This window comes from Barbus barbus (assembly GCF_936440315.1).
Source record: "Barbus barbus genome assembly, chromosome: 45".
NCBI lineage: Eukaryota > Metazoa > Chordata > Actinopteri > Cypriniformes > Cyprinidae > Barbus > Barbus barbus.
The window spans coordinates 13,592,431-13,618,354 of NC_136723.1; the positions used below are offsets into that span (position 1 = coordinate 13,592,431).

Consider the following 25,924-nt stretch of genomic DNA (forward strand, 5'->3'; position numbering starts at 1 on the left):
AATGGGAACGTCTATTAAATATTAATAGCAGAGCAACAGATGGATTTAGATGTGCTTTGATCACCAACCTTTTTTTGCCTCTGAAATTATTCTTCAATGCATGTCTTCCCTGCGTAAATGCAAACTGCAGCTTACCTTGCAGCTTCAATAGATAAGCTACCGTGACTCTGAGGAACAGACACAAACGCACAGATAGTGTGACACACTGTCAATCTGACTGACAGAAGCAGATTACGTAAAATGACGTATGATAAACAGTGAGGCTGAAAGTATGATAAACATCTGTATTTCAGGACCACAGATTGTGTCATGTTACAATCCATGACAACTAAAGATCAAAGCAAACAGATATTTCTGCTGCATACAGCATTATGTGTCATTATACAAAATATCATCAAGGTTAAAAGCCAAAACTCGGTCCATTATTTCTATACAGGTCATCCAGATGGTCCCACATTTATCAGAGAAAAACACATTATTTTCCACATCAGCAGAAACTATTAACAGTTAGATTTATTTGTGAATGGGAAATGTATGTAAGCTGATGTGTGATGAACCATCTTGCCACATTAAAATTTAAAGAAATAGTATACACACAAAAAAAATAATATTTTATGATTATTTATCTATGTCATCCCAAACCTGTATACAGCTATATTTTTGTTTAAAACAAAAAGAGAACAACAACCAAAGTTGTGCGCCATTCCTTTCACTAAGCTACCATGTGACTTCCATTTATAGTATCGTGTACTATACTTATTCATACTTTTGGTTTTTATTTTTTTGGGGGGGGGGGGGGGGGGGGGTGCAACAAATGTGTTGAGGAAAATAGTGTCAGTATCCCTCAAAATTCTGTTTCTCACAAAAAATTTATAATAGTAACATGAAACAGGTGACATGAGTATGTGCAAATAATGACAAAATTTAGATTTTTGGTGAACTATTCCTTTAAGGCCATGAATGTGCAGGCTTGTTCAGCCTTTATTGTCCTGTCAAACTGTCTTTAATCCAGTCTGGGTACTTTGTTTTCTGGAATTCCAGCTGTTTGTTCATTTTGTTGCTTGTGACAGGAGATGTTGGGTGCATCGGCAGATTCAGAAACTAAAAGGACACTGTAAATTGTAGCACTGCCAAAATCGTATGTACAAACAAACGCACAGAACTCTTCTTTCTGAGTCAGCTGTTTGCCGATGACGTCATTCACCTATTATGTGTGTCCATGGAGACAGAACTTAGAAGAATGTCTCTCTGCACAGAGGACACGTGGATTTGTTGCTAGATGTGAACCATTTATACTGTGAAATGAAAAGAAATGGAAACAAGCGGTCAGTGAGGAATGAGAAGCGTTCGAGATCATTCAAGGTTGCACATTTTGCTGCTTCTGAAATATCTGCAGAATTGGAGTAATAAATGGTGACAGATTGAGAACTTCACTGCGGATGGGAAATTATACAATTTTCAATTTCATTTTTCAAAAGTTAACAGGTGACCTTCTATAGGATTTTAAACTTATGATTTGAAAGGGATGCAATCGTACTACCAATTAAAAACATTAAAACTCAACATGAAATCAAAATTTGAGTTTATTAAATTTCTGAATGCTATTGAATATCCTGTTTCACACAAATACTTCAGATTACAGAAGTAAAATGAGTGCCATGTTAACTTTAAACTGCAGATAATATAGATAGTGATGTAAATTTGTAAAATAACAAAAGCTCAAAATTACACTTTATACTCTCAAAAAACCTTCATCTAAAAATAACTATGATGGAAGAGCAAAAGTTTGTGTATGTGGCACTCACCAGACAGGCAGAGTGGAACTTCTTTTTGCAGGTACGGCAGGCTTTCTTTGGCAGCGAGTAATTGGATCCGTGAATGACAGAGAAGCAGATCATACAGTCCTCCACCCCCTCAAAGCGCTTGTCAACATTGTTCTTCCACAGCGACAGACCTTCCAGAATACTACCATTCTACCAAACACAAAAACATCATCTAAATTAGTCTGCCCATTTTCAGTTATTCATATTATTTAAAAAAAAAAAAAAAATTCACTCAGGGCATTTAACCGTTACTTTAATAAACCAGTCAAACTGGTCACTAGTCAACTCCAACATAAACAGACGAGACAACATTAACAATCAGTCCCAAAAAGTTTTCAAATCTAAAAAGAAAAAAAGTATGACTACCAGTGCATTATATTAAAAAAAGAAAATCAAACCCAGAAACCCAGTAGCACTTTTTAACAACAGAGATCACATTTCATATGTCAAATTACCCTAATTCCACTATTATTATTCAAAATCCACTAAAAATTACTTTGGGACTTTGGTTAAAGCAACAATGGCCCAAAAATGAAGTTAGTTCTGACAAAAGCTTTTGCATCATTTGTTTCCAGATGCCACTTGTTTTGATAATTATTTTTTTTTTTTTCATCTAATACAATAAAATTCATTTTTATATCTGGCTTAAGAGTCCAAATACTTTATATTTAGTTTCTCTATAACAACACTACCTTATATTATGCCTTGTACTACGTGTTTTAGAGCCAGGTTAAAGATTTCCAAAAACAAGTTTTAAAATTAGGAAACTGAACATATAATTTGACATGAAGCAAAAATATTTAGAAAAAAAAAAACAAGATTAATGATATTTAAATTGCTTACATGTTCAGCAAGATTTTTTTTTTAAGAATGTAAAACTTTTTTCAGCAAGGATGAAAATTAAAATTACATTAATTACTACATTAATTTGATTTCAAATAAATGCTGTTCTTTTAAAGTTCTTATGCATCAAAGAATCCTAAAAAATATATATAAATCCCACTATCAACAAAAATATGAAGCAGAACAAATGTTTTCAACACTGATAAGAAATGTTTCTCGAGCAGCAAATCAGAATATTAGAATGCATACTGAAGGATCATGTGACACTGAAGACTGGAGTAATGATGCTGAAAATTCGGAATACATTTTAAAATATATTGAAATAGAGAAGTTATTTTAATTTGAGACATTCAAGCTTGCCGACGATAAACCTTTGAACTACACTTAAAACTAGTGTACAGTTTTAACTAAATGTCATTGCATTTATCTTAAAAGGTTTAGACTGAGAACATTTCTACTTCCTGTACCTGGTGTGTAAGGTACGTGCTGAGCTGAAGCATCCAATTGCGCCACTGCTGAACAGCCACGCCCACTCTCCGCCCACTCTCCACTGAGATAGATCCGAGCGGATAATTCTGAGGCAGCTGAATCACCAGCTCTATGAAGATATCATCGACAGAGTAAGTCGCGATCACCTCCCGCGTGGCAGACCGTGCTTTTACCTGGGGGAAAAAAAAAACACCCCATTACAATGCAATAAACCACTCTTAAGCACAGAGCACTTTATTTCACTAAAACTTTCCACCAGGGCTCACCATCATGTTCTCAAAAGTCTGGGTGCTGGACTGTACAGAGGCAATCTCCTGCGCAGACAAAACACCGCTGATGTACTTGCTGGTGAATTTATCCACCGTGCTGAAGACACGTTTCTCTTGGCTGTTCCACCACAGACGCACCATTGCAGGCAAGTCCTTCAACGCACCATAGTACACAGAGCAGGCTAGATGGGGAACCTCAAACTGCAGACCTTCAGTTTCTAGGAAACACACACACACTTACACAGCTGATCTCAGATAATACATAAATGTTAGAAATCATTGGTTGTCAACTGATGAGACGCAGATCTGTTTTGATCAGGTCACACAGGTTAGCACACGAAATTGCTAAAACTTTAAAATGAAAAAGAAAACTGGCAAGGAAAACAAACTAATGCTAAATGCAAAGAATAGAATACATCCAAAAACATAATTGTGCTTCGTTTGACACTAAATAAATATTTATTTTTTTGTAAAAATTACTAATAATATCGCATATTGTTGGGTAGATGTAGTTTGTGATAGCGTATAAACATTCAGTGATACGTTCTTCAATTTTAACACTTTTTTTTTTTTTTTTACAATAAATAATTTTGGAAGTGTTGATTCCTATGGTAAAACTAGTTGAGAATCACAGTTCTAAATGATCTGCAACATACTCCGTGGGGAGAGAGACAAGCTCTCAGTGAAGAAGGTTTTGGGTTCTTTGTTTGAGGGTTCTGCTGGCTGTCCAGGCATTGATGGGTTCTCTGGCATCAGGCGGAACAGGTGGAGCAGGAGTTTATGAAGAGAACGAGTCTTTTTCAAATGCAGGGAGTACTGAGCTCGCAGCTGAAAAACAAAAATAGACATTCTCGCTACGTAAAAGACATGGCATGTTGTTTGCATTACATAAAAGTACTTTGGCTTTTTTTTTTTTTTGCTTTCACTCAAAATCATAACGAGCTGTGGATTATGAAAGCTGTGACAAATATTGACATCACTCAATATTTCTGTCCCAATGAGACGGACACATCTGACAGATCATTTAACCTCTAGAATGTCTCTGTTAAATGTCTATCAAAAAGGATGAGACAATGATTGACAGCTTTCCAGAGCATTATCATTTTTTTTTACTTACATGAGATGAAGAAGCCTTGAAGAAAGTGAAGAGGAGTTTCCAGGCCAGAAGATATCCCAGAATGAAGCAGTGCTCCATACTGAGGGGTTGCACCACTGCAAACTCACCCACTTGCACACCACCTAGAATATTCTCCAAGAGATCTTCTGTGGCAGAAAGGATGCTCATCAATGCTGCTGGAGGAGACCTAAAGGAAGTGCACACAGTAAGCCATCTAGATACCATAAAATCTGGTGCCCCCCCCAAAAAAAAAAATAATTAATTAATCATTACAAATATTAAACAGATATTTTTAAATAATAACATTTTAAATTGATATTTTAAATAACAAAAACAGTTAATTGAGAGTAAATAATACAATAATTAAATACTGGATCCTCTAGAATTAATGGGTGCCATCAGAAAGAGCTGATAAAAGCATAAGACAGCATACAACAAAGTAATAAAAGCATAACAATAATCAAAAAGTAATCCACATGACGCCAGTCCATTAACGTCTTGTGAAGTGCCGTTATTTTAATAAATAATAAAAACACAAAACAATATGAAATATTAAATATTAAAAAGATATTCTAAATAATAGCATTTTAAATTGATATTTTAAATAACAAAAAATTTTAAATAAGAGTAAATACAATAATTAAAAAAAAATAATAAATAGGAAATGAATAGGAAAATATGAAAAAATATGAATAACTTAATGAAAACAGTAAAAGGACATTCCCAGAAATCACTGTTAGATCATATACGATATAGAAATTATATAAATATATAATTTTTTCCCCTATTTATGCAATCATCAGTGTATATCAGGGTGTTGTGTTATTTAGATAGTTTATTGCATTACTACAGTTATTTTATATTTTAGATAATACAATAGTTAATTAAATAAATAAATACAGACAAATACAAACAAAAATATGGATGGATGTCAAAAAATCTAACCAAATGGAATCTTATTAGCATTAAAGTCCAAAGACTTTTAAGTGCCAGTGTGTGTGAAAGAGTGTCTTTTGTGTGCCTTACAAGCATGGTTCTTCTCCATCTTCGGCGTCAGATTTAGCGCTGGCACTCTCACTGTCACTCTCTGGCAACAAAGGCATCACCCTGTAAGACACGAACACATCACTCACATTTCTCCTGAGACGATTCCACGTCAGCACTGAAGCTCATTCAAAGACTTGTAATGGACATCGCACTACAGCAACTGCACAGAGGAGATCTCAGCTAACCCCATTGAATAGAAAACTGTTTCACTCCCAGAGGCTTGTGCTCCCAATGAAGCATATTTAATTAAACCCAAAGCGGAACGCATCGTGGATTAAACTTCTTCCGTACAATATGACCTTAAGGCTATGCAAAAACTGGCCATCCCTTGGAGTATTCATTTCAATTACATTTACAATTATGTTCTAGACAGATACATTCCTACCAAAGCAACTTACAGGAGAGTCCCATTACAGCGTTTCTGCAGACGCTGCAGAACAGGTAGAAAACAAAGATAATGTCTAGGTGGTAAGACACATGCTGACTTCATAATTCGGTATTCTATACTTTGCATTTTATTTTTCCCCACAAGTCCAATTATAATGTTAAACAGGTTTTCCTGCACCACAAACAGTTGTAATTTAGTTTAGTATAACCGTTTTCTGCCCTTTCACTGACTCTTTAGTATTAAAAAGGTTGTTTTTGCTACTGTACCTTTAAAACTTTGTTGTTCATTTGCTTATGGTTGCTAATCATGAGAAAGGGCATCTATAGTATATCTACATTATGCTAAACTTTGGGAAAAGTTCTCACATAAAATAAAAATCACTTGCTCACCATTGTATTCTCTAGATTGAATGGGTGCCATCAGAAAGAATGTACAAACAGCTGATAAAAGCAAAACAATTATACATAACTAATCTAAGTGTCTCCAGTCCATCAATTAACATCTTGTGAAGTGAAAATCAGCATGTTTGTAAGTATTTTTTTTAACTTTGAAGCCTTGCTTCTGGCTAAAATACAAGTCCTCTATACATAATATTGCTTTTTTCAGTGAAAAAGGCATCTCGTCTGAATCGGGAGAGAAATATACTCCGATCAATCACTATTTACATGCAAAACAGTTCTGAACTATCAGTGGATTTTGATGTGAGATGACAACAAGGGACATATTTTTTGTGTTATTGTGGAATGCTATACATTAATGATGGATTTATCACGGGGGTGGTGATGGCGCAGTGGATAAGACACATGTCTTTGGTGTGAGAGACCCGGGTTCGAATCCACTGTGAGACACCAATGTGTCCCTGAGCAAGACACTTAACCCCCTAGTTGCTCCAGAGGCGTGCGACCTCTGACATATATAGCAATTGTAAGTCGCTTTGGATAAAAGCGTGAGCTAAATGAATAAAAGTAAAAAGTAAAAGTAAATAACAAACACGCAGCTTTTCACTTCTTAACACCTTAATTGATGGACTGGAGTTGTGTGAATTATTGTAATGTTTTTATCAGATGTTTGGACTCTCATCCTGACGGCACCTATTCACTGCAGAGGATCCATTGGTGAGCAAGTGATGTTATGCTAAAATTTCCGCAAATATTCATTTTTAGGTAACTATTTCTTCAAAACAGTAAGTTTTCCATTATGATCCATTTAAATGTCTACTGTGTGGAGTTAGAGTGAAGTAAGAGTTAAGGAAAGCAAGAGAGTCTGTACTTTTGTAGGATGTGGTAGACTGTGAGCTGTAATGGCCGGGCTTTGAAGAGCAGCAGGGGTGAGAGGGTATTCAGCAGGGTCTGGAGGGGCTCTGGAAGACTGCTCCTCTGGTCAGCTACAAACCGAGGAGGGAGTTTATTCTGTGTGAGCAGCTCCACAGGGATGTAGGTAAGAGCTTCCCCCACTGCCCTCAATGCCGGCAGGGGGAACAAAGGGTCATCCGGCTCTGTAAAGTCCACTGAGACAAAAGTTTGACATTTCAGTAGTCTGTTAACCACCAGACAATCATGTTTCCATTAAACATCAGATGTATAAATGATATAAGAAGTATAAAAATTATTTATAGGTTAATACTAAGGATGAGTCACAATTTATTTTGGGGAAACATATGATGACTAAGTTTGAATGGTTTGTAGATATAGCTTTTTTGATTGTTTTGTTTAGTGATGAAGCTTTAATTACATCATAAAACTGTTTGCAATTTTTTTTAGCAAAAAAAAAAAAAAAAAAAAAAAAAAAAAGTAGTAAAATACTACTGTAAAAAACCAAAACAAGTTTAATCACGTTATAAGAAATTTTACTGTGGAATACAATAAAATAATGTATTTATAAAAATGTATGGGTTTTGTTTTTTACTGTTGAAACTATGAATATAGTACAATTTATTGTTAAAAAGCATTCCCAGTAGTCACTACATGACATTATGTATAATTTTATAATTACATTTTATTATTTGAAATATTTTTTTACTTTTTAATTTTGTTCTCATTAAGGTGTTTTGTTATTTAGCTAATGTTTACTGCATTATTTTAGTGCTGTGTATTACACTGTTGGCATTTTGTCTTTGTGTGTATGACCCTGTTCTGCCCATGTTTTATGGAAAGGCCTGGCTTTCTATTTTACCACCTGTATTATGGTGGTTATCAGTACATTTTAAGGTAAAAAGCAGATTTCAGTAGTTCAGGTAGAGTGGCATATTAACATCATTTAATAATTAATAAAATATACTGTTAAAGGTTATAAAAAATATATAGGTAATGTGCTATTCTGTAATACCTGAAACGTTGTAACCATATTTTTTTATGTGAATTTCTGTGGATTTTTTACATTTCTTTAGCATCAAATCAGTATATTAGAATGATTTCTGAAGGATTACGTGAAACTAAAGACTGGAAATTCAGCTTTACTATTACATTAATCAATTACATTTTAAATATATTAAGATAGAAAGCAGTTATTTTAAATTGTAATATTTCACAATATTACTTGTATTTTTGATAAAACAAATGCAGCCTTGATGAGCATAAAAGACGTCTTTCAAAACCATTAACTGACCACAATCTTTTGAACAGTAGTGTATGCATGTATGTATGTATCTATAAAACATTAAACCACAAACTAGACTTAAAAGTTCTTGTTAAGGCGACTCACCAGGGATCTTAATAAGCAGTAGGAGCAGAAGGTTGTGAATTCCCTCCAAAAAGAACTCCTTCCACTCCGAGTTCAGCTCTGGAGGAAGCTGTTCCTCCACACCAGCAGGAGGCGATGTGAAAAACTCACTCAGCCTTACAATAAGCTCACAGTTTGCACACACAAACAGCTGCACCCAAGGATTCCAGAACATGCTGCTGTTCTCACTGGCGGTCTGTGAAAAACACGATTACATGTTGCGCTGATTAAAAATGACATTCGCTAAGATCGTCATCTGTATGCAGCACAGTTCTCAGAGTAGGTGTGATTATTTATAAGATCAGCCATATGTGTTAAGCACCTCAGATCTCATTTACACCTGGTGTTAAAATAAGATCTATTCAAAATGCAGATTTGATTGTGCACTGGGGTGGAAAATTCTGGAAAGGACAGGGAAAGTGTCGCCGTGAGCCTGTCTACTGCATAAAAACAGTGTGAATGAAGATGGAGAGAGAAATCTCACCTCAAGCCATGCCAGCATTGAGCAGAGCAGGAGATCCCAATGAGTGTTTCCCAACACTGTAGGAGAATGATCCACCATCCAGCACAGGAAACGCATCATTTCTACTGCCAATAAGAGCCCTGCGGTAGAGACTTTTCCAAGGTCACTGCAAATGGACAAAGTTAAAACAAATAAAATAAAATAAAAAAAGATAGACTTTAAAGCAGGGATCCTCAAATCTGACCCACTCCTGCAGAGTTTAGCTCTAACCCTAATCAAACACACCTGAGCATGCTAATCAGAGTCTTCAAGATCATTAGAAAATCACAGGTAGGTGAGTTTGATCAGGGTTAGAGCTAAACTCTGCAGCAGACTTGACTTCCAGGGAAAGATTTGAGGAACCCTGCTTCAAAGCCTGTGATACCTCAATGAATATTAAAATATATATTTAATTTAATTAAACTGTATTTAATTAAATAATTATAAATATTTATAATTAAACAATTTCATTTATTTTTCATTTAATTGTTTTTAATTTATTTATTTATTTTAAATCAAAGATACAGTAAAGAGAGAATTAAAAAAAAAAAAACAGTTTTTGTTTATTTTTCTTTTTTTCAGCATTAAAACATTTAGAAATTTTAAGAATATGTTTATATATTGTTGTTCGGGATCATTTCAAGATGCTTCACATTCTTGATCCATTTAAAATTGTGTTATGATAGATATTATTTTTATTATTACTAATTTATATTTTGTATTTGTATTTGTATGGTATAGTAAATATCTTTTTTCCTCTTTTTCTGCATTAATATGTTTGTATATTGTTATGTATTACTTGAAGTTTACATTCTTGATATTATGCTAGCTATAATTATTTTGTATCACTTACTGATTTAATATTTTAAATGTTTTATTTCAAAGATATAATAAAGATGGGATAGGAAAAATATTTTGATAATTTTTCAGTTTTTCTGCTTTAATTTTTTTGTTATGAATGCATTTTGGGCTAAATGTTTATATACTGTTACGTATTATTTCAAGTTGCATCACATTCTTGATGCATCTAGCACTGTTATGATAGCTATTATTTTTTATTACAACTTATTAATTTGATATTTTACATGTTTTATATGAAAAATACAGTAATGAGGGAATAGGAAATATTTTATTTGATATTTCTGTTATGCGTGTATATATGTATGTATGTATGTATGTATGTATGTATATATATATTAGTGCTGTCAATCGATTAAAAATTTTTTTATTAAAATCGCACATTTTTCTAAAATTAATCGCGATTAATCCCACCTAACATTAAAGTTTTTAAATATGCTTTTATATTGTAATAATTTCACATTCAATCTTCAAATGTACAATGTACAAACTACATAAAGACAATATATTTTTAATATTTCTGTAATGGCATCTTTTTTATGATTGAATGCCAGCATCACTGATATCAATACTACTGATGTCTCTATAAAATTGTTTTTTCCCTGAATATTTAACCATTGACTGTAGCCATTAAGCATTACAGTATAATTGATCTGATATGCATCTTATTTTCTCACAAATCTCTTTACCTTTTCTGACCCACTTCAGGTCTTAAAGTCTCTACTAATGAGCGGACGAGTTGAATCGGGTGTTTTAGAGACAGGGAGACAGTGCTGGGGTGCTTCAGGACAGTTTTTAAAACCATTTCAGAGACATGTTCTTAAATGTGACGCATATACAACATATTGCATGCACGCACACAGTTTTAAGGCAGCTTTAATCGCCTTTTTGGTAATTTAATGCCTTAACTGACGGCATAAATACGACATTGCATGCCCGTAGTTTCTTTCGCTGTTTGATATGAAATGATACAGCCTACAGCGCGCGCCGGCACCTTTGTGAATATTTACTTTTATTAAATGTTTTATGCATTTTTAGTTTACTATTGGAAAGCTACAATGAAGAGGGCAAATAAAAACCTGCATCACCCACTTGAGCATCAGGGCCACAGCTCTGGCATAAACATGACTGCCACTGCCATCTTCCTCATTACAGAGATACACATAGCTGAGATGCAGTCTCACCTGTTGAAGAGAAACCATTCCTCTCTACTGTTCCTCCATTCGGCAATCGTGGCTATGACAGCCAACAAGATCTCATCCTCCACAGCCGCGTCGGCCTGAAGACAGCAGAGCAGCATGGCCAGACAGCCCCGCACACCTACACACACAACATTATTCTTTCACATCACTTAAGTGAGTGAGATCGGTGCTGCTCAGCCTATATGAGTCATTATGTGCGGTATGTGTATATGATTTAAATCTCACTATCGATGCAGTCCTGCTCTCTGTCCTGCCAGTTAAGGAGCTCTGCGACACACAAGGCGATGAGGGATTCTCTCTCTTCACTGGCTAGAAATGGACACAGCACCTGCACTGTGCTCACGCTGTGTTCTGAAAGGGGAAAGAAACTGACACACACAAAAAAAAGCCACAGAATTAGCAGGAACATCACAACCACCTTGCTGGCTAGGCTGACAGTTTTACTAAAGATTTCTATTTCAACTAAATAAAAGAAACATGAAAAAAAATTACTAAAATGTACAAAAATATTAAATCAACAATTCTGAAGGATCATGTGACACTAAAAACTAGGTTAATGACTACTGAAAATTCTAAAATATATTTTAATAGAAAACAAGCTATTTTTAAATCATTAGAATCACAATATTATGGCTTTTACTGTATTTGTAATCAAATAAATGTAGCCTTGGTGAGCATAAGAGTTCTTTCAAAAACACTAAAAAAAAAAATACTTACTGACCCCGAATGGTGATGTATGTTAGCATTTGTTGTGCGTGTGTGCGTTTTGATGAATGTCTTACTTTTCTACATTGCCGTATAAGGCCTTAATGTGGCTTGGTTCCATTTTACTGTTCTGCATGTATTTTGCGAGAGCTAGTGACCAGAGGGAGCCCTCTTCTTGTGACCTGTGATTAAAAAGGATAAAACAGTTTATGAATTAAAATGCACATTTTGAGAATAAATAAATAAGAAAATAAAATCACATGAATGAGTTGACCTTGTGAAAAGTGTGTCTAACAGAGTAGTTTGGATAAGGCTGTTGCTGTGGATTATCTGCTCTAAACTCCAGGTCTGCAACAGTTTGTGATATTCAGACACCATGGGCGGTGAAAGCTCCATTTCTTCACACCACTGAAGTCCATAGAAAATCTCTGAAACTACATTAAAACAAATATTGGTGATACTTTATTCACATTACACGCTATCAGAATATATCCTCCTCTAAAAAATTCTCTAAATTATCCTTTCAGAATGTGTAATGCACGAGCAAAAATGATAAAAAAAAAAAGTCTTATTTTACAAGAACACTGCTACCAAAAGCTAGATCAGGGCTGTCCAAACTCAGTCCTGAAGGGCCGGTGTCCTGCAGAGTTTAGCTCCAACCCTAATTAAACACTAATCAACCTCTTACTAGGCATACTAGAAATTTCCATGCAGGTGTGTTGAGGCAAGTTGGAGCTAAACTCTGCAGGACACCGGCCCTCCAGGACCGAGTTTGCACAGCCCTGAGTTAGATGAATGAATGAGTCTCACCTATGTGTTTGAGATCAGGAATTTCAGAGAAGTCTGCCTCCACCTGCTGGTCATCAGGTGAAGCTACAGTGAAGATGATTCTGCCCAGTAATGCACTTACACACAGGTGTGCAGGCAGCCGGTTAGTCGAAAAAAAGTCCATGCAGGGGTATTCACCAGTGACTCTGAGATGGCCACACAGAAGAGGGTGTTTCACCCACTGCAGAGATGCACAAAGATAATTAATTAAAATGACACATTTTAAAGGGATAGTTCACCCAAAAATTAAAATTCGGTCACATTCATATTACTCACACTCATGTCGTTCCAAACCCATAAGACCTTCATTCATCTTTAGAACAGAAATTAAGATATTTTTGATGAAATCCGAGAGTTTTCTGACCCTCCACAGACAGTAATGGAACAACCACGTTCAAGGCCCAGAATCGTTAAAATAGTCCATGTGGTTCAACCGTAATTTTATGAAGCCACGAGAATACTTTTTGTGTGCAAAGAAAACAAAAATTATGACTTTATTCAACAATTTCTTGCACTTGCGTGGTACTGTCGTGAATGCACATCAAAGACTGACAGGGAAGAGAAGAAATTGTTGAATGAAGTCAGTATTTTCGTTTTCTTTGCACACAAAAAGCATTCACGTAGCTTCAAAAAATCTTGAGTTGTGTTACAAAGATGAATGAAGGTACTATGGGTTTTGAACAACAATTGTCATTAATTAGGGTGAGTAATTAATGACAATTTTCATTTTTGGGTGAACTATCCCTTTAAGGAAGTACCTTCTTCATACCATTTTAACAAAATCTTAAACCAATGGTTCCTCCCAAAATCTTTTGCCGGCTTGTTTGGCCTGTGTGAATGTCATTTGTGACTGGTTGAGTACCTGAGGCGGTAGGGCCCGTCTAATGCAACTCCATTCCTCTTCAGTAGGAGTAAGACAGCAGATAAACTGAGACAGGAGACAGCTGGTCTTCTGGGCTGACGCGATGGTCTGACCCAGACTTTCCACAGCCTGCACCAGAACCTTCAGACTGACATTAATAACAGAGGAGATTGAGACAAGTTCCCAAACAATTCTTTCAGCTATCCAAACTTTAAAAAACATTAAAAAAAAAAAAAGTAACAGTATTCGGAGAAAGCACATTTATCTAAAGGCCATTAGAGGAGTCCTTTTGAGACCTTTTGACTGTCAGTGGCATGGTGAGCAGCTGACTTTTAACCCAGAGTGCAATGTTGTGGAGGAGGGTGCCCTTTGTGACCCCTGCAGCCAGGTGAGTGATCAGTGATTGAATGCCAGCAGTGTAGGCATGCTGCAGCTTGAGGAGAAGAGTATCTGCCGGGAAAAACCAGACATGCATTTAAAAGCAATACACACAATTGAGGAGACATTATTTGTGGTGTAATATTGAAAGAAATTGAGAATCACACTCTACATAGACAAATGTATGAACTTCGTGATGGTTTGAAGTCTGTACCAGAGAGGTGAGTGGAGATTTGGTCCTGTGCAAAAAGCTGGAAAACAGTCATAAGCAGCTCCTCGGCAGACGCCAGCAGCAGGCAGCCCTTTACTGAAGAAAAGAAGGTGGCAGCCACATCAGAGATGAAAGTGACCAGCGGCTCCATGTTCCCAGCGTCTGACATGCCCTTTGCTTCTGACAGGGTGGCGTGAAGCTTGTCAATGATCTGCTTGACATAGGCCTTGCCGATGAGAGGCTCTGCAGAGAGAAGGGTGAAACAACATTATTTCATTTAAGCCAACCATTCAAGTTATTTGCAACACATAATAATACTCCCATAATAACTCCTATAATGAGACATTCAGGTCAGTAAGATTTTTTTTTTGTGTTTGTTTTGTTGGAGGAACTTCATTATCTTTCAGCAAAAATGCATTAAATTGATCAAAAGTGACAGCAAAAGCATTTATATTGTTACAAAGATTTATATTTAAAATAAATCCTGTTCTTTTGCACTTTATTTTCAGCCTGAAAAAATATATATATATCACAGTTTCCCAAACAATTATTAAGACAACATACAGAATTACCAAATTTTTGCCATAAGTTAAACATATTAAGGTTCTGCAATATATAAATATATTGTGGAAACTTAAATTCCTGTAGAGCTGCTTTGCAATGATTTGTATCGTAAAAAGCGCTAGACAAATAAACTTGAATTGAATTGAATTGAATTAAGCAGCACAACCGATTTCAACATTCATAATAACAGGACATTTTTATTGAGTGTCGAAACAGCTCATTAAAATGATTTCTGAAGGATCATGTGACGCTGAAGCCTGGAGTAATGGCTGTTGAAAATTCAGCTTTATGATCACAGGAATAAGTTACATTTTTAAATATATTATAATAGAAAGCCGTTATTTTAAATTGCAATAACATTTCACAATATTAGTGTTTTTTTTGTTTGTTTTTTTTTATCAAATAAATGCAGCCTTGGTAAAACTTTTTTGGAAGAAATCAAGGATTCCACTACTAGACCAAAACATGCTTCACTGTGATATTTTTTGCTAAGCCAGTATTGCGGTCACTCATTTTTGTGCACAATTTTTCTACCAAGGACTTCCTGCTGAGGAATTTTGGTATTTTATTCCTTCAAATTTGTGATCCAGGAACTTGTTTTATAAAAATAAATAGGTCAGTTTTGTCTTTAACTGCAATATGCGGCACATCAGGTGGTAGTTTTTGAGTAGTGATGACATGCAGACTTGCCATTATTGTGCTGCTGTGACAGAGCGAGGCTGATGAGAGGCCAGCCGTGTGCATAATAGGATGATGAAGAAGGGGATCCACACAGACCCTTCACACACAGCTCTCCAGTCAGACCCACCAACCTCTCCCCTAACACTGGACCCCTCAGCCAGCCAATACACACCTCCAAACAGACGGGATCTGCACAGGCCTGGTGTCATGAAAGTGATAGGAGAAGATTTTGTTAACTCGTATTTCTTCAGTATAAAACATTGTAAAAAGCTAAATGTAACCTAACTGAAAATATTGCATAATAAAAACAGGTACCTTTTCAATAAGCTGAAGAGTCACACTCCAATACAAATCCCTCTGTTTTAAAGAGACGAATAACTGATTATTGATATTACATGTTTGCAAATCAGAGAAAATGTCTTTTGATACACAAATGTGAAGTCCAAACAGTTGGAAAATGTAACATTTCATTAAAAACATTCAAAAGGTTTGGGGTTAGTAAGATTTTTTCATGTTTTTGAAAGAAATATTTCATGCTCACCAAGACCGCATTTATTTGATAAAAAATTTTGTGAAATATTATTAGAATTTAAAATAACTTTTCTGTCTGAATATATTTTCAAATGTAATTTATTTGTGACTACAAAGCTGAATTTCCAGTATTCAACATCACATCCTACTATGCTGATTTGCTGCTCAAGAAACATTTACTATCATTATCAATGTTGACAACAGTTGTGCTGCCTAATATTTTTATGAACTGTGATGCATTTTTTCATGATTCCTTAATGAATCTTTTAAAATATATTTCTACTTATATTTATGTTTATTTACTTATATTTATACTTTAAAGTATATTTTGAATAGAAAATATATTTATATTGTTACAAAAGGTTTTTCTGTTACTTTTGATCAATATAACACATCCTTGGTGAATAAAAGTATTAAAGGGATACTTCACCCAAAAATTTTAATTCTGTCCCACCCTCAAGTAGTTCCAAACCTGTATGAATGTCTTTGTTCTGCGGGACACAAAGGAAGATATTCTGAAGAATGTGGGAAACAGAGCAGTTCTGGGGCACCAATGACTTCCATAGTATTTTTTTTTCTACTATGGAAGTCAATGGTGCCCCAAAACAGCCTGGTTACAAACTTTCTTCAAAATATCTTCCTTTGTGTTCAGCAGAACAAAGAAATTCTTACAGGTTTGGAACTACTTGAGGGTGAGTAAACGATGATAAAATTTTCATTTTTGGGTGAACTATCCCTTTAATTAAAAAAATTTAAATCTTACTGTCCCAAAACATAACCACAATACAAAACAAAATAAAAAAATAGGCAAAGAAAATAGAAATCCAACAGGTTAAAAAGATAAAAAAATATATATAAAAAAAAAAACTTACTGAGAGACCTTTCTATAAATATTATATATATAGATGTAAAGATGTAGAAACAAATATCGAATTTATTATTTGTAATAAATATAATTCTTTCCTGAAGACCAGTGTCTGTTATTATGCTGATGCTGTGACTTTGTGTCATGCCTAATGATACCATTTAAACATGGTAAATACACTGAAATACAGCATCTTGTGGGCTATCGCTTTAATATATCCCTGTAGCATCCCAATCCCCCGAACCATGTGGGTCACTTACACTGATGTGATTGAGGATCAGTGTCTTGTCATCACTGGAGATGCAGCACTTCAGGGAACTAAAAACCATGTCCACCAGGAAGTCAGTGTCCTTCCTGTCGTCTTGTTTTAACCATACAGTGACTCTTTGTAGGAGAAAGTGGACAGCTGCGTTCTCAGCGAGTGCCCTGAGCTCCGGCCCCATTTCAGGCTTAATTTCCTCCGGCCTCAGCAGCACCTGGAACACCTGAGGACTTGGGAACGCCCCGAGCAGCTGAGACAAAAAGCGCAGGTGCCTTTCCGACTCACGTTCGCTCACGTACACCATGTTGAGCTCTGCCAGCTGGCAAACCAAATCCAGCAGGTGTCCATTTCTCAAGGGACAATGCTGCTGCTCGACCACTGGAGTTTCCCTGGGAGGTTCCTCTCCTTGGCCTTTTTCTTCCTTGTCCGTGAAGCAAATTTTCACAGTTTTCTTCTTCTTGGTCTGTTTACTGGCACTGTTCGGGTTATGCATAATCTGCAAGAGCGATGCAATGCCCTCCAGGGCGGTTTGCTTGGCTTCTTCACAGTCTACGTAAGTTGTGCACAGGCGACCCAGACCCTCCCAGAAATCTGACAGCAGACTTTGAAAGGAGGGAGCCTCTTTCCCAACTGCCCGCTTTTCCCAGGACAGCAGCATTTCTGAGACCTGAGGGAACAGAGGACCCGTCTGCAGCGATGGATTTCCCAGAGCTCTGTCAATCAACGGCAGGAGCTGTGAAGAGAGAGTTCAATGCATGAGACATTAGCAGATTTAGAGGGAGACCTTTTCATTGTGATCCACAGACCTGTTCTGAGATCAGCATGTTCTGGATGTTTCTCTGCTCCTGCTCGTCTCCGGCATTCTGTAGCATGATGAACCGAAGGCACTCCATTGTGGCAAAAATAATGGCTGCACTCTCTGAGGGACTGGATGTGGCACGATCACTCGACAACCTGAACCAAACAGACCAGAATAAAAGAAAACATCAATTAAAAAGTGCAAATATACATTACCGGTAAAAAGTCTGGAATAATTATGATTTTTTAAATGTTATTAAAGAAGTTGTCTCTTATGCTCAACGAGGCTACATGTATTTAATCAAAAATAGAGTATTATTACAATATACAATAACAATTTTCTATTTTAATACATTTTGAAATGTAGTAATACATTTCACAATATTACAGTTTTACTGTCTTTGATCAAATACATGCAGCTTTGGTGAGCATGTAGTCAAACACATGCATTCTAAATTATTATGCAGTATCAAGACTTTGAAATGATAAAACTGCCTGCTTAATTCTAACGGTCATGGAAGTATGTAAGATGGTTATGTTAAAGGGGTCAAATGATGCGATTTCAAGTTTTCCTTTCTCTTTGGAGTGTTACAAGCTGTTTGTGTCTACGTCACTGTGCGGGAAGATTTGCATAACACCGCTCAAATGTACATGCAATGAAAGAAGGCAGAACTATTAATCTCGCTGTAGTATTGTTGCTGCCGCCGGCGCCATGTCGTTGAGACGCTGTGTTTCGTTGTGAAAGCGAAAGTACTTTGTTTGGGCTTCCAAAAGAGGACACGACTAGAAATCAGTGGTTAAGTTGTATTTACAACACTGTTCCAGAACAGTTCAACCCAAATATTCGAGTGTGTGCAGCGCATTTTATGAAGGACTATTTCCTGATCCTGGAAGAATAGCCTACAATGCTGGCTTGCACAAAGGCTGTTTCTATAAATTGGGGCGATTCCAACTTTGCAAGGACAGTCTGGCACTTCTGACTCTCAGCCTTTAAGTACGTTTCTGCTACTGACTATTCAAAACGCGAGTTTTGAGCTATGTAGAGTAGCGCTTGTTTGTCGTTTCTCCGATCACCAATGCAGACATGGTAATGACATGGTAAAAAGACAGTATAAGTCATTATAATCAGTAATTATGTCCCCACTGGATACAACAAATGCCTCGTTTATAATGGGTTTTATTGTTTTTGTGTCATCGTGCCGGGACACGGCATCACAATACGGTAAGGGGGCGTAACATTTCCGTTACACGCTTCAGGTATTTGGCCAATCACAACGCCCTGAATAGCTGGCCAATCAGAGCACACCTCGCTTCTCAGAACGATGAGCTTTCAGCGTTTCAGAAAGGCGGACCATAGAGGAGCAACAATAATGTACAGTATGTGTAAATTAATGTGTTTTTTGAACCTTAAACCACAAACACATTGCATTACACTAAACACACAAAATAATGTTCTTTTTAGCAATGTCATATGACCCCTTTAAACTAAATTATTACATTTGGGATATATATTGTATTATATATATATATATATATATATATATATATATATATATATATATATATATATATATATATATATATATATATATATATATATATATATATATATATATATATATATATATATATATATAGAGAGAGAGAGAGAGAGAGAGAGAGAGAGAGACACAATCACATGCACGCACACGCACACACATATACATATATAAATTGAATTAATTTTTTTCCCTCATATATAATTTTCATTTTTGAAGGGGGAAAAAAACATGAAATTAGTAGAAGTAGAAGTAATATAGCAAATTTAAAAAGGCGTTTCGGGTGCAGGTACATGACTATAGGATGAATGACTATATGAATAATGATATGACATAATTTACCCCTGTATGACAGATGTGAGGAATGTCCTAGAGAACTCCAGGTTGGGCTCTGTGACCTCTGCTGGCAGTTTGCTTATAAACGGGAGCAGGTTTGGATGCAGAGATGTTGCAAGACCTCGACCTCCTTCTTTAAGAAGCAACCAGAGCTTCGGCATCACACCTTTCCTGGCACTGACATGCGTCCAGCAGTTCTGCACAGAGTTCACATGAGGACAGTCATTCCGAAACACTGCTGACAACAGATAGCTACAAGGTGCAATAACATTTCTATTAGACTGCATACGATTAACACTTTAAAGAGTTACTCCACCCTAAAATGAAAATTGTCATTAATCACCTACCCCCATGTCGTTCCAAGCCCATAAAAGCTTAGTTTGTCTTCGGAACACAAATTAAGATATTTTAGGAGAAAACCGGGAGGCTTGTGACTGTCCCATTGACTGCCAAGTAATTACCACTGTCAAGGCACAGAAAAGTATGAAAAGCATCGTCAGTTTGCGTTCAGTTGATAATCTCTAAAATGGCGCTACAGTGACATGGAGAGACAGAGAGGAGATGAATTGTTGAAAAAAGGTAATTATTTTTATTTTTTTTGCATACAAAAAGTATTCTCGTCGCATCATAAAATTCAGATTGAACCACTAATGACAGATGGACTATCCTGACGATGCTTTTCATACTTTTCTGTGCCTTGACAGTGGTAATTACTTGGCAGTGAAAAATTACTTTAACTCTTTAATTTTAGAATGAATAAGGGTTATGGCAGAGCTGGAAAATGTGAGATTTTTATTGATAATTATTTAAAATAAATATTTATAAAAAATATTAATTTACACTACTATTTATAAGTTTGGGGTTAGTAAGATTTTTAATATTTAAACAAAAATTGTCTTTTATTCTCAGTAAAAACAGCAAAATTTTGAAATATTAAAATGTAAAATTATTATTTTAATTTGTAATATGTCTTAATTTATTTTTGTGATGGTAAAACTGAATTTTCAGCATCATTACTAACATATGCTGATTTGCCGCTCAAAAAAAAAAAAAAAACATACCGACCCCAAACTATTAAACCGTAATGTATTTTTATTACATCTGTGTAAAAAAATTATCAGTCTCACATCAACGCAGGACAGAATATGGAGGACCGCCTCCCACAGAGGGGGCAGCACCACCGGGTCAGTGTCGTCGATTGATAGCAGCACAGCAGAACATGCTCGGGCCGCTTCTGCCTGGATCAGCTGGGGTGTGTGCACACACATGGTAGCAATCAGTTCAAAGAATGCCCCGCGAATCTAGAAAACAAAAGAGACAACTTTGAATGATATTAAAACACCTGATGTGAATCATCAAGAAAACAGGTAACGAACAGTACAAAACACATTGTGAAGAATTCACTGAAATCTTTACATCTACCAATTTTTTAATAATATGACATCTTGCACCAAACCCTAGTCATTTTTCTGTTCTCAATAAAAGCAAAATAGACCAACATCTCTATTTTTATATTTCCATTTTAATAACAATTCAAAGCACATTTAAGGTTTAATATACAGCTAGTTTGAGGAGGATTTTGAGCCTATGAGATTTTAATGTGGGTGTAAATTATCTTAAATTCAAACTACAAAAGTTGCTTGTCATGGTCACATCTGGTTAGTCTCACCTGTGGGGTCTTGTGTTTGCTGTACTTCCAGAATTTTCCCTGTGTGATGAGTTGGGTCAGTCGCTCTTTTAGCAGCTCTCTGTCCTGCTCGGATAAAATGCTCAGCAGTCGCTTCAGAGCCAGCAAAGAACTGGTCAACAGACGGATGTACTTAGCCTCTCGTTCCTCATCTGGCACACTCCTGAACAAAAATAAAACAAAAATAAATTTAAAATGTATTCTACACATAAACTACTACTATTATTAATCAGGCACACACTGCATATATCATAAAATATAACAATATGACCAAGCAAAACCAATGTCACCATTAGGTTATTTTTGTACATGTCACACACTTACTGAGGGTCACTGAGAGTGTCAGCCGTTTCTTTGAGCAAATTGTCTTGGAGAACCTGAGAATCACAGAGAATTGTTTTTTTTTTTTTCACTTTAGCTGAGCAATGTGAAGCTGCATCAAACATGCTGCTGCAGTATGTCATTTTTTTTCTCACTATGAGCTTAAGATACGCTTTTTCTTACAGTCAGGACTTCATCTTTACAGAAGCTGATGGCCTCTGGTTGTTTATTCAGGGGAAATGCAGCCTGGAAAGCAGCGCTGGCAGCCGAGGCAGCAGGAGAGTATGTGTCACACTGAGAGATGAGCCAGTGACCCATGATGCTCTTCAGGTAGGGCGCCAGATTCCTCTTTACTTTTAAAACAAGCTGCTCAAAGGCCTGCTGTGTGGCCTCTCGCACACGGCGATCATGGTCCTGATGAAAAAATATTATATATTAAACCAACCTTTTATTAACACTAATACACAACTAAATTAAACATTCAAATTCCACTAAATTAAACATGCACATTTTTTTGCTGCCTCTATATAAATTGGGGTCCACATACTGTATCCACTGACTAGACCACTAGAGAAAACTGTTTTGCCTGTTTCTTATTTAACAAAAAATCTTTCATTAAAAAATATTTAATCAATATTACAATTTGAATAAAATGTTAAACTGAAAAATGTACATTTACACAAACACAAAAATTTAAATGATATACATGATAAAATTATAAATATATCAATAAATAATATACAAATAACGAAAGGGTTGTCATTCTTCCCTTACCACTGATATTCGGCAGTATATCCGAGGCCAGTATGGGAGGACACCTTTTACAACATCAGGCTGTCGCTCTTGACACATTGCTCCAAATTCTTGCACTGCCTGAAATACACATTAACTAGCATTTCTGAGTCATTCAATTACAGAGTCAGTTAAATTAGATGTTTTATATAAATGTATATGTTTTGTAATTGTATATATGCAACAGGATTGCAATATTGGGTTTAATATTTACTAATAATGTAGTTCTAATAAATGATTACATTTACAATATAACTTATATACAGTATCCATTATATTCAATCATACTATCACATGCTGTAATAGAATTAAGTGGCAGATTTCAGAGATTTTGGAGCCATAAGTGCAAAGTTATTAACTTGAACTGTGCATGTAAGTAACAAAAGTAAAAACCACTGTGTATAACAAGATACACATGAATATACTCAAAGATTGTTTTTAAGAGGTTTGATTGACATCTACGTACATCTAAGAATCAGTTAAATGCGTGTATGTATGTATATATACAGGACCTAAAATGAACACTCACCAAGCACCAAATGTGAGTAAAAATCGGCGTTGGCGAGTAGATGTAACAGTGTCAGTCGCCAGTTGGCGGGTAAAACGTTTACAAAATATAACAATGCAATGTAGTGAGAACAACAGCCAGTTTTTAAAGAGATTCACCGTTTCTGACGTAAGCGAATAAAATAATATTTTCCAAAGACGAGCTTATCGTGATTAACTAGCTGTTCTGTCATAAGCGACAAGAGCGAATCAAATCATACGATACAAAGGACAGAAAATGTCAGAGCAGTGTGATGGCCAGCTTGTCCCTAGACACGGTTCTAATAATGTTTGCCCAAGATATTACTGCTTCATTTCGGAAGGTTAACTTTTCCCATCTTTATTCTTCAAAACCCGAGAATGTGGCGACACATACCTGGGGTTTCGCCACCTAAACGAGGAGCGTCTCGCTCCAGCCTACAACATACAGGGGGCGTGGTTGGATCCAGATCCAACTCCTCCCACCTTACATTTACCTAAGCCTACCCATCTCCACCCCTTGATCCCTAAACCCACCCCATCTCCACCCCTAAACCGAACAATCTCCACACCCTACATGTGGATCCAACCACACCCCCTGGATCTTGTGGACTGCACCGAGCCCTACTTGGCCTAAACGGTGCAGTGAAGTATAGTTTGAAAGGTTGCGTGTTCGGCTGTTCGCATAAGCTGAGCCACAGTCTTTAGACAGCGCACCAGTAGCGCTTTAATGGACGAAAACACATACAATTATTTGAAAATAAACGGTTACCTCGTAAACGTAGGCTTAAATGAGTTATAAAGTCTTAAATGACCATAAAGAGTTTGGAGAAAATAGGATATGTGTCAGATCCACGTCATGCGCATCAGGTTTTAAAGAGACAGCGCTGCTTTTTAAGTGAAACCTGCTGAAGTCTGTCATTGATGTAATCAAAGAACAAAAGAAAAAGAGTCGTTGATTAACTTTTGTAGCTGAATAAAGATTAATCTGTATAGTTTATGCATATAGGCTACAATTTATAGTTTACGTGAAGACCGTTTTAAAATCACTTAATATTTCAGAGCCTATTAAATGTTAAAAATAATGGCTTTCAATTATACTGTAATGTTGAATGGCTATAATTAATAGGTAAAATTGAGGGAAAATGCATTTAATAGTAGCAGTAGCAGTATTGGTATTACTGCTTCATTAATAATAGGCCACCTTTTAAAAAGGTGCCATTAAAAACTTATTTAAAATATACTATCTTTGTTGTTTCTACATTAATTTGGAGGTTCAATATGAAATTATGACAATATAAATATGCAATTAATCATGATTAATTACAGAGAAATGTGTGATTACTTTTTTAAATCGATCGACAGACAGCACTAATGTTAACCTTTTATAGATTTTAAACTTCAATTTAATTTCAAATTTTGTAGGTGCCCCAGAAAGATCAGGATGGCGCCCACCCCCTTGGCCCCCTTCAAATTTTCTGTTCGATAATCCGGCCCTCAAATGAAGCTAATCAAATAGCCCTGCTCCAATCCATTATCATGGGTGTGGAAAAAAAATATGCACCACATGCGCACTGCAAACTGAGTATGTGTGAAACAGGTGTAACACGATAGACTGCTCCGTTTGCCGAAAACATACAAAAAAGATCAATCAATAAATCTCTTTGTTGTTTTTTTCTTGTAAGTAAAGTAAAGGACAAATTAAAAACGTTGTAAATATGTTTAGTCATTGTAGTAGTAATAATTAATAAGTAATGCCTGTTTTTGCCGGTAAATTTTATCACGTCACCGGCCATTGGCAGGTGTGGCCAAAAGTTAGTTATAGGCCCTGTATATATCTATATCTATCTATATATATATATATGTAAAATATTTTTTTTTTTTTCTCTCTCTCTTTTTTAGACAGAAGCAAACAGAAAAGACAAGAATCCAGGAACTCCATATGCCTCTACAACTGTTACAATCCTTAAGAAAATAAGTGTGGAGATCAAGAACGACTTTGATCATTCTTAGTTATCCACTTTTGAAAATATTTTACTCATCCCTTTTCAAACATTTGCCCACTAGGTAACACCGACCTCCAATCAAATCACAACAAATGATACCTTCAATTTTGTGACTGCATCTCTCTTGGACAGCTTCCGTAGAACCATGCGGAAGTCTGCATCCACTAGATTGTCTATCTCCTCTGCCCCCTGTACTGCAGGTACATATCCTGGATCACAGGAGGTGGAAACCCCAAATCCCACAAACACCGGTACAACACCACTTTCCCTGGCCAACAGATCAGCAGCTCTGCCACTGCTGGATGGCTGAAAGACAGAAAACACAGGGCTCTCTCTCATTACACATTCATCACCATTTCATATCTAGATGATTATAGTCCTATGGTATAGTCAGGTTGCACAACTAATGCACTCAGGGCACGTCAGGACTCTAAGAACACAGGTTTACATAACAGACAAGATAAAAAAAAAATGCTTGTTATATCAAATGTTTCATAAACACTTTTCTTTCATACAATAAGTGACAGGAAGTGCATAATACCACCAATCTGTTGTAGTGAGCTATCCATGTGAGCTGCCATAGTTTACGACACTGACCAGTTGTAAAGTCAGCTACACTGACTTTTGCTAATATTCTACCGTTATAGCTTGTAGCTAGAAAACGTTAATAATCGAATAACTCTTATTTGTCTTACGCGAACATTTCCTTTCGTTCTCTGTTTATTTTTGCCACCCATTTTTGTGTCTGCTGAGCTTCTGCTTCTTTTCCGACTCGAGT

At 36.0% G+C, this 25,924-nt stretch overlaps 1 protein-coding gene across 1 annotated transcript; it reads right to left on the bottom strand.

The window, feature by feature from the left end:
• Positions 1-269: 269 nt before the first annotated feature.
• On the bottom strand, positions 270-25,924 carry ltn1 (listerin E3 ubiquitin protein ligase 1). The gene is made up of 30 exons (XM_079408561.1): positions 25,842-25,924; positions 25,246-25,452; positions 22,598-22,696; positions 22,007-22,237; positions 21,827-21,879; positions 21,485-21,665; positions 20,943-21,116; positions 19,822-20,012; positions 17,950-18,097; positions 17,142-17,876; positions 15,801-15,842; positions 15,495-15,684; positions 14,244-14,483; positions 13,948-14,101; positions 13,652-13,799; positions 12,772-12,970; positions 12,236-12,395; positions 12,039-12,143; positions 11,482-11,624; positions 11,239-11,374; positions 9,179-9,323; positions 8,677-8,890; positions 7,246-7,483; positions 5,568-5,648; positions 4,542-4,728; positions 4,081-4,252; positions 3,422-3,642; positions 3,134-3,328; positions 1,806-1,973; positions 270-1,295 (listed from the first exon to the last, which is right to left on the bottom strand). Exons 1-30 carry the CDS (start codon positions 25,881-25,883, stop codon positions 1,233-1,235), a joined length of 5,262 nt encoding a protein of 1,753 aa, XP_079264687.1. The 5' UTR covers positions 25,884-25,924; the 3' UTR covers positions 270-1,232.

What these genes read in the sequence shown, in the direction of transcription:
- ltn1 (XM_079408561.1), bottom strand. Translation starts at nt 25,883, where the DNA reads ATGGGTGGCAAAAATAAACAGAGAACGAAAGGAAATGTTCGC. An exon ending in GAATGGTTTCTCTTCAACAG is followed by an intron (nt 9,324 to 11,238) that starts GTGAGACTGCAT and finishes GTCCATTTGCAG; the next exon opens with TGACCTTGGAAAAGTCTCTA. An exon ending in AGACTTTTGAGAACATGATG is followed by an intron (nt 3,329 to 3,421) that starts GTGAGCCCTGGT and finishes TTTTTCCCCCAG; the next exon opens with GTAAAAGCACGGTCTGCCAC.